General features: G+C 44.3%; 1 protein-coding gene across 1 annotated transcript in view; it reads right to left on the bottom strand.

The window, feature by feature from the left end:
• SPON1 (spondin 1) overlaps positions 1–9,939 on the bottom strand; it is a 163,565-nt gene extending 153,626 nt beyond the window's left edge. The window contains 3 exon segments of the mRNA XM_015863517.2: positions 4,001–4,107; positions 9,434–9,743; positions 9,745–9,939. Coding sequence (XP_015719003.2) covers positions 4,001–4,107; positions 9,434–9,743; positions 9,745–9,924 — 597 coding nt within the window. The 5' untranslated portion in view covers positions 9,925–9,939.
• Positions 9,940–10,164: the final 225 nt, after the last annotated feature.

Raw genomic sequence — 10,164 nt, forward strand, 5'->3', positions numbered from 1 at the left:
TGAGAAAAGCATGTCACATTTGCACACAACTGACTGCTTTGTTATTTAACAAGTATTTATAAACCTCATAAACAGCAACAAATTTTGGAAGAATGCTGAGCACACTGGAGGACAGCACTGCAGTTGAGAATTTCCTTGATAAATTAAAAATGCAGTCAAGATGAAACTGGGCAAGACAAATACAAAGATCCACACTGTGAAGGAATGAAATGGATAGGCATAAATGATGAACAACCACGTAGGCAGCAGTATGTGCAAGAAAGGGCTTTGAAATTCATTACAGATCTCCTGTACAATAGCAAAATGCTCCCACAGTGCAGGTAAGTTGTGTACATGTAGAGAAATCATCACAAAGAGAACAGAATGATGATATTCTTAAAGGACTATCATGCCTGAATTCTGTACTGCTGTGTACTAAGGGCTCAAAGTGACCAGCTCTGTACAGTTCTGGGCAATGCAAATAAGGCTAAACTTGCAACTTGACAACCTAAAAGGCAAAGCTGAATAAAGATGCTCAACAAGGAAAAAAACATCAGTTTTAATAAAATACAAGTGGAAAGTGTAAGGAATTGGAGAGAGATTAAGAGAAACTTCAAAGCAACTGTCTTAAGAAATATCAATAAAGTTCTTAATTCTGGAGGACTATCTAATAAGAAAACAAATTTACCACTATTAAAGACCCAGTTTAGACATCAGGAAAAAGTTTTACATAGTTCTTCTTGAATTTCTCAAAATATATCAAAGAGTTTTAACACTTGAGAAGATTCATCTATGTTATTTGCCAAACAAAACCTACTATGCTGCATATATATGTTGATTAAAGTAGCCTGTACAGATACTGTTCTACAGCCTATCAGTTTGATTGCAGCCTTTGAGTAGAACATGCCTTCCAATTGCTTTCAAACAGTTTGCAGACTGTTGCTCATCATTACAAAGCAGAAAGATCAGCACTCTGCATGACAACAGTTGGCAACAGCTCTTGCAAAGAGACCAGTGGGACATAGCATCCCAAGCTTTCAGTGTGCTACACTGCACCCCTGAGCTGTACAATTACCATTTGCGTAAGTAAGTGCTGCGTTATTACATTCTAGTACCTCTGCAGCTGAATTTGGCATCTTTAGCTCCCCTCTTATATTTAATGTAATGTACGTTTGTGGGAAGTAACGTGATTTATGTTAAGCACAAGCTGTACATAGGGTGTGCTGCAAGAAACAAAGAAAAACAGTTTGGTGACATTGGTAAAGAACCAATAGTAACACATCAGATCTAAAATCTTAATTTTCTCAGTGAAAAACTGATTTAGAACAATGGAGTACAAACTGCACTTCTGTAATGGTCTCTACTCTGTGACAAGTACAAAAGTAACAAAAAGTAGAGAAGAAAAATATCTGCCCAACCAAGAATTTTAACAGCTGTGCTATTTACAGGATCAAGACCCAGCAGCTTAATGATTAATGAAGACTGACCATACCTGCTGACTCGCAGTCAAGGCAAAAGTAAATGAGCCATGAGAAGGTTGCAAGAGAGCAAAGCTGCTGGGTAAACTCACGGCAGGCCGTCACAGCACATTCATCCTTCACAAGGGGCTGCAAAGCAAAACCTACTGCAGCACGACTGTGACCCCAAAACCCATGCGAACAATGACTCTATCAGCTGCTCAGATACTAGTCCTTACTCAACACCTTCCTGCTCAAGCACATGCTTCTCTACTCTATTTTGAAGTATTACACATGTTGATCAGTTCAACCTTTAAACCAAAAGGTCCCATGGGACCCTCACCTGAGCACAGCTTCTGGCTCGGGTTTTGCCCACAGATGTCAGCCTTAAACCATATCACATGATTGAAAAGTGGTACCGACAGGCTTGAAAATATGGTGGTTTATGCTCTCTGAGGGAAAAAAGAAAAAAAAAAAAGTGTGTTGTCAACCTCAAGTTCCTTCTATCATGGCTACGTTACAAAGACTTGCTAATATCAGAGAAGCACTTCGATTCATGAAATGCATTTTATGTTCTTTGCATGTTGTGATTATTATCACCCTAATGGTGAGAAGGGTTTATGCCAGTAGTCCACAAGTAGCATCTAGTCTTTTGCCACTAATTAAGAATTTTCTCTGAGTTCTGTTCCATTAGCTCATTCACAGGATAATGTATTCTGCATTGGAGCGCTGGAAATACATATATATGCAAGTGGCACGCCTGTGATTGTACACAGTTTTTTCCTACCCTGCAAACTAACTTAGAAACCACTAAGATCTTCATATTGCAACGCAAACAGTGCAAACCTTTGTAATAAGCTTCCCTTCTTCCTCTCTAGTTATTAGCATGTAGCTACCTTACAAGAGATATCATTATTTAACAATAACGCAAGCTTTTCATGGGATAATTAAATAAAAATCTTAAATCTGTATGAGTACAGGCAGGACTGGCAGGATGTGAATGAGCTTCAGTTAATTGTGCTGATGTGGGAAGAGCACAATGAGTACTGCTTGCACCACTGGAATACAAATTCAGTTATGCATAAAATTTGAAGCTCTACCTGCCAATTTGAATGCTGACTTCAGATTGCAATTGATAGAATAAAACTAATTAAACAACCCTTTCTCTGCTGAGATCCATCAGACTTCTTATTTGTTGTGTGTAGAATTCCCGTTGTTTCCCGCTCTGCCCCAGCAAAGCTTAGTGAGTTTCTCCCTTTAAGTTCGATATCCACCTAGCCATAAGGGACAAACTCAGGCCAAGTTCTTCCCATTAGTCATGCAACAGAGACATTAACAACTGAAATAGAGAAACCATTGGTGACAAGTTCATTTTAAAGCTTATGAAGCAGACCATCTCTATTTCCTACTATCAGATGATACTTGAACGTTACTTTACTTTCTAAAGAAAAATCTATATCAAACAGATTTTTCTGAAACAGCATTAAGAAAATACTTAATTTTAAGTAGAGTTCTTCCAACGTCAACTGTCTTCTTATTTATTCCAGATTTTTTTAGGAAATGTATCAAAACTACAAAAAGACCTCAAGGCAAACGGGGCAAGAAAGTAAAAACCAACTCAAATCCATATTGTGTTTGCACATTTTATTTGCTATAAATAAAAAATACCATTTAAGAAAAGATGGTAGGATAAAGGCCATTTTTGCCCCTTAGTAGCTCCAAGTAAAAACTTTTGAGTATTTCTCTTCAGAAAATAAAGATGCTTCTTAGTGGCAAGTGATTTATAAACAAAATATATCATGATTAAAACGAATGTCAGTATGATTACCCATCCTTTAAACTACAATCAGTGTAATGAACTTTGTTTATAAATTTGGAAGGTCAAACAGCAAACAATATCTCGTTTGAGAATCTTGGACAACAAAAAACCTACCCAATTTCTATCAGATTTCATTAAAAATATGACATGTAGTCTTAATTTCCAGAATTCTCATGCAACGTGATTTTGAAATAGCTTGAAATGCTATTTTGTGAATCATCGCTCCGGATTCTGATTCTTTTGATAATGATAAACAACATTCCATCCCACTGAATGCATTCATCAAGTAAAGATCTACCAAGCATCAATAAAACAGCAGAACCTAATTTATGACTGATAAAACAGTCATTACAGCTGCGGCAAGCGCACTTCTCCATTGAATAATCTACATCTGAATGGACAGGGATTTCTAAGCAGGGAAATTCAGAAAGCAAAACATGAATAAAGCAAATTACTTATTCACTTTGGATGACAAATTCAGGTGTCTCAGGCTCTAGTTCAAATAATTAATGCACATGTTCAACTGTATAAAAAAGAGAGGGAAAGAAAGATGAAGTAAAAATACCAAAGCCACAACCTCTTAAAGTGATTACTTGGCATATAAAGCATGTTATACGGTTCTCACGTCAGCATCCACAAATATTTATGCTTACTTCCACACTTTCTTCATCTTCTTGCGCAAGTAATACCACCCTTGGAGCCCAGCATGAAGGGAAACAGACTCCTAGAAGGAAAGATCTCTCACCTGGAAAGTTCCTGCATGGTCTTCCTCTTTATCACCTTCTTTTCCTTCCTTCAGAGCAATCAAAGTGAATCCTCGAAAGTAAGCAGGAGTGGCAGCAGAAAGTGTCACTAACATACAAGAAACAGAGAGAGCACACTATTAATTGTGAAATCAGTCGTGTGCTTATCATTTTGCAGGTCAGCATGAAACATGCCTGAGTTAAGTTGCTATTAGCGAAAGCTAAAGCACTAACAACATAGAGCAGAGCCAGCCAGAATACAAAAAAGTTCAGTCCAAGTTTCCACACAAACTGGAAAGCACCACCAGAATACTGATGTGATGTGTCTCAGCTATTTTGATCTTGCCCCTTTCTTTCCCCTAAACAAACAGCTTATCTGCTCAGCTCTACAGGAGGTTGCTTTGTGGTGCTGTTGCAAAGGATTTTGTTGTTGTTGTTTTGTTTAGTTTTATGTGAAGGAACACCTCCTAAAACGTTTGGCTTCAGCTTTTGTCCTGCCCTGAGCCCAGACAAAGATCAAGGCATTAGAGCATGGAAAGTGTATCACTACAAATAAGACAGACCACACTGCCCACCCCAGCCCGACTAGACTCAGCATGGCATTCCAGCCCACAGCCCACAGAGGTGCTTAGCTCTACAACTAGCCTTCCTCTTCCTTAACCCTCAGGGCAAAACAGGACATCAAGTTAAACTCCTGGCTAAGTAATTATTGTGCGGACAGCTTGTGTACCCAAAGCATCCTACATCTCAGCAAAACACCCTTCTCCACACTCCCACCAGCACATAAATATCACCCAGGAGACCCTACCTGAGTTAAAGGCTCATATATATATATATGTTTGAATAAAAGGAAAATGGTCAGAAAATCTGACTACGAAAACTTCGAAGTAACTTGTACTTCAAGCAAAATGCAGACAGCACTGCTTGCAGTACACAGTTGTCATTCTCTAACCCTGACTGGCACAATGAAAACCAAAGACCACCCACAGCTTTCACAAGCAAACCACAACTGCCAGCACTGCTTTACTGAAGAGCATTCAGGAGAGAATACCCCGCACACAAACAGTGCGAGGAGTCTGAATGCCATTCAGAGTTCATATGGAATACACAGACACCTTTCTGATCTAGATATTCAGTAGCAGATAAATATTAATCGGGATATTTGGAGGTTTCTAGCATTAAATAGCTCTATCTGGGTTCAGGTCCTACACTGTTTGTGCAGACATGCGGCTTTTCTGACCACCTGTGAAGACTGGCTCGGAGAGATGTACGAAAGGTTAAAAATTGCAAGTGTTGTGTTGAGACCAAGTAGAGTTCTTGCTTAATTTGTGAACATCTGTATGAATATAAGGTATTGATGGATATAACAGCAAGCCCCCCAGCTCTCATGATTTCCTATGTACTTTTTCTGTTCGTTCCATGGAGTCTTATTGAAAGGTTAAACGTCATCATCTCTTAGGAGAAAGAAACATCGTATATACAGGAAACAAGTGGCACCATAACAGGGCCGAAGTTTCCAATTATATTTTGAAACATTGCTTCAATCTACTAATGCGTGATCTGCTTCAAAATTAGCACTATTAGCCCAGCTTTGCCAACATTCACAGCCCCATCTGAATGGAAATCCATGGCCAGATGCAGTAACTGGGAAGAGCACTGCTGCACTTAGTGAGGATGAACCCACTGCTTTCTCTTGGATGCTGGTTTTAGAAACTAATTGCCATGAAGGTCTTTTACATGCAACAACTTTTTCCATATATTACATGCAATTCGAAAGTCTGAATCACTATGAGTAAAAGGTTACACCAGAAATACTTAAATGCTTATGCAAGGAAACAGGGGATCCAGCTGTGAATTGACTCAACAGTTTTCACTGCCTTCCTCACAACTTCACAGCTCAGACCAAACAGTTCCCAAAATCCTGAAGAAAACATCTACCTATAAAACAGAGGACACAAAAACACTATAAAAGCTTTCAGCAACAAAAAATAAAACAAAAAAGAGGGCGAGGATTCCAAAGCCTGACTCATACTGTTTGAATGCCTGGGGTTAGCAGTACTCATGCTGCGGTTACACAGTCGCTTTAACCCAGAATAAATCTGTGCTTCGTCCGACACGAATGGTGCAGCCCTTCCCCCTGCACACCCAGCTGAAGCAGGGCACGCACCCAGCCGTGCAGTAAGACCCCGTGCCCTGGGAATGGGAGCACGGGAATGGGGAGCAGAGGGGCTCCCAGGGTCTTCGGGTATCCGTGAGCTGGGTTGGGCCAACACTGGCATCCAATCTGGCTTAAAGCAGTTCTGCCGGTTGCCCCAGCCCCGCGGTGCAGGGATACCTGCCCTTACTGGCTGCGGAGCGCTAGTGCCAGCAGGCAAACCGCAGCTTGCTTTGCACTCGGAGCCGCCGGACCGCAGCCGGTTTTCACAAGAGATAGCGGCTCCGCGTTGCACAAGAGCTGAAAGTCCTCCTCGGGCTCAACTCCGTTTGTGCCATTTGAAAGAACAGCTGAGAATCCCTCCCACAGCGCTTACGTTCATTAGCGCTCACCGAACAATGAGAACTTCCAGTAACGATCCCTTAAACCACAAAGTTGAGGACTGCACTTTAAAGGGACCAGGTCCTTTTGTCTGCCTCCATCTCTCTCCCCCCCGACTCCCAGCCCCCGGCAGATCCCCAGTTCCCTCACACCGTGCACACACACTCGATGCTCTCCCCCATGCCCCCAGCCAGCAGTGGGGTGCTCAGAGCCCCTGGGTTTGGGGCAGCACACTGACCCCCACACCTGCCCTGCAGCACGCTGCATGAGCCAGATGCACAGATAGCAGCCAATGCAGGTATGCTTCTAATATTTACTTCTATCCGCAACTTGAGACACCTGAAAAGCACTCAGACATTTACACAGGGCTTGTTGAAGAAAACACAAATTGCACATTGGGCAGAAGGAATATATAGAAAGAATAAGACCCACAACATTCCTTAGGGGTACAGGAAAAGACCACTTGTAGGCTGTGCCCCAAACAAGATTCTAGGAACTTGTCAGGTCACCATCCTTCAGGGTAAAAGCCCAAGGCCCATCACTCTCATCTTGCACATGGGGGAGGATAGAAGGGTGGCTCCTTAGCATACTGCCGCCTTCTGCATCACCTGTGACAGCAGCAAGTGTCCTTACTTATGTCTGCTTGCTGCTACCCATTTTTGGGGTCCAGAGGAGGTGCACACATATATACAGAAATGACTGCATGATTAGGACCATTTTCTACTCCTAGTGCCCCACTGAGATGAAGAGCAAGATTTCAGCACGCCCAAACAGACCCCTGCTGATCTAAAGGTGAGTAACCACAGGAAAGCTATTGAAGCTTTCCTAAAGGCAACAAGGAGCAGTGATCCATGGTCTCCTGTATCCCACTGCACCACCACGTCAACCCACAGCCCATGGATGCCCTGTGCCACCCGTTTGGTGGAGCATGTGATTCATACACAGAGCTCATTCCTCCATTATATCCTCCCTGCAGAAATCCTGGTTTATTCTGGGAGCCCACTAGGGAATGTGCCAAGGATCCAGATTGCATTAGATCAAACAGGGGCCATGGAAACAGGCAGATCTGGCTCCAACTCAGCTGAGGTTGTGTGAATCTTCTACAGTGTAGTATATCTAGTTATGTGCAGGTAAAACCATCACAGGTGTGCTACAGTGACAAATTTTGTTTGATTTTCTAACCTTTCGATAAAACAGCAGTATAGCATGAGTTGTACTACAGAACAAGCTCTTAAAACTTTCTGTAAGGCTGTCAGTTTTAGTTATTACCACGAGTAACATATATTAAGCAACATTTACTTATGCTCTTCCAACCATTCAGAAAGCATCCCTGAATGGGACACTGCAACAGACTAATGCGATTACTGTATTGAACGGCCTCCTAACATCAAGCCCTAATACACCCACACCATTAGTCCTGCCGAGAAACCTGGGACTTCCCTCACCCCTACGTTCCCATGGAATAGAAAACTCTTTGGCAGGCAAATGAAAATATCCAGGAATGCTTTCACAGATGTACATTCTCAGGCTCCCCAAGAACACAAACGCATCTGTCACTGTCAGAGAACTTGTCACCTATTTCATCCTGCTTGCTAGATACATCCAGGTGACACGCAGCGTGGAGTCTTTCAGACTCAGGCACTAACCCTAATGCCTGGAGCAGTTAACTGGGTGGTGGGAAACTCGTGTTTCCTCAGAGCACATTAAGGATATATATATATATATATCCTTAATAACTGATATATATATATATATGAATCACAAATCACACAAAGTTGCAGCCTAATGCTCCAAACAAGCTCATCAATGCAGCAGATATTTGTTCTATTCTTTAAGAGAACACAACGCTTATGCCACGCATATGCTTTTCTCTCCCTACCTGTACTAATACTCCCATGTCCGTGCAATGGGAAAACACTGCTCTTAACACAGTCTCTAAGGAAGGTCAGGAGAAATGTTTAGAAGAAACTCTCAAAGCCCAGTTTCCAAAGTGATGATTTCCCCAAGAAACCATTCATTTTGCCCATAAAAGAGACAGACTATGGTACATAGAAAGCTCCGATCTCCTCCTAGAGTACTTTAAAACATGCAGCTAAAAGAGTATTCCAAGAAGGTTTGTTTCCAAAGGGGTTATATGCAGAGACAGGAAAAGTGGTTAAAACCTGCCTTTATTCTACTAATTAGAAGAATATGCTGAAGTGTGCTTAGGAAGTTAATTTCAAGCACTGTATGCGAAATGCACAGCAGAGAATGAGTGTCCCCATCTCTTATTTAGAGTGGTCATCAGCAGAGTCTCCCCTGCCTCTTTCCTGTTTGAGCCATCTGTTCATTTTTCCAGGAAAAAAAAACAAACAAACGGGGGGGGGGGATAAACAGAAGTGGAAAATGTGGGAAGCTGGCAGCACGCTGCATCACTGTTTGCCCATATGCTAACTCATTATATTCACATTCACATTCCAGGGCAAGAACAACCAGCTCCAAGTTCCCTCTCCTTTCTGCTGGATGGTGAAGCTTCCCCTTGCTACACTTGCATTTGCAGGGGTAGAAGGAAATCCAACAGAAGCGGGCGAGCGGGGGAAAAGCTTGTTTTGTATCCCATCAACTTGTAACACTGCACTAGGGCAGAGCAGAGAATTCATAAAAGAAAGGAAATTCCTCCTGATATCGAGTTGGTGCTTGGGAGAGAAAGCGATGCCGTGAAACACAACTCGCTCTCACTTGTCATCAAAGCATCCCCAATAAAGTAACGCGTGGGAGCACGTTACCCTGCCTGAGCCCACGCAGTCGCACGCCGGGAGGGATGGGGAGCTGACAGGCAGGGACTCGCCGTAGTTTCGCGGACACTTGTCCAGCCCAGCCCGTTCCCGCTGCTATCAGAAGGAGGGGACGGCCAACTTACCGCGGTAACTGTTTCCAGGCTTGTAGAATTCCGGATCGCCCTCCACCCTCAGGCTAAATTCATTGTACCCTTCCCTCCTGGTGCCCTGGGCTCGCAGGATCCGGCTGCAGTAGCCTTCGGATTTAGCGGCTTTTTCCAGGGTCTCGTCGGAGAAGCCCCTCGCCACCAATGGGAAGGTCAGCGCCAGCAGCCGCAGGGCCAGGGGCCGCAACCGCGCTGCCATCCTCGGCGCCCGCACAGCTCGGGCAGCGCCGGGCGGCCCGGGGGAGGCTGCGGCGCGGAGAGGGGAGGGGAGAGGCGGGGAGGGGGACAGCGCGGGAGGAGGCAGCCGAGGACGGAGGGAGGGAGAGACGGAGGGAAGGAGGAGGGCGGGAGCACGGAGCCGACTCTCTCCCAGCTCCCGGCGAAGCGCTGCCTCCGTACGGCGCGGGGCGGCCCCGCGCTGCCGTCCGGGACTGCGGGAACCGAGCGCAGGATGGGACGGAGCGCATCGCCCCACGGCCGCCACCGCCGCTCAGCGCAGCGACCGTGGGAATTCAGCGACCGGCAGCGGCGTGCTGACTGCTACAGGGAGCGGAGAGCCGCAGCGACCGCTAGGCGACACAGCCACATACACGAGAGAAGTTGACGGCACAAGTGAGCCCAACCCTCGGGGCAGCGCTGCACGGGACAGAGGCAGAGCCCTGCGGCACCCGAATGTCTCGAGATGCTCTAGTGGCACGAACCCACCC

This window comes from Coturnix japonica, chromosome 5 (genome assembly GCF_001577835.2).
Source record: "Coturnix japonica isolate 7356 chromosome 5, Coturnix japonica 2.1, whole genome shotgun sequence".
Classification (NCBI taxonomy): Eukaryota; Metazoa; Chordata; class Aves; order Galliformes; family Phasianidae; genus Coturnix; species Coturnix japonica.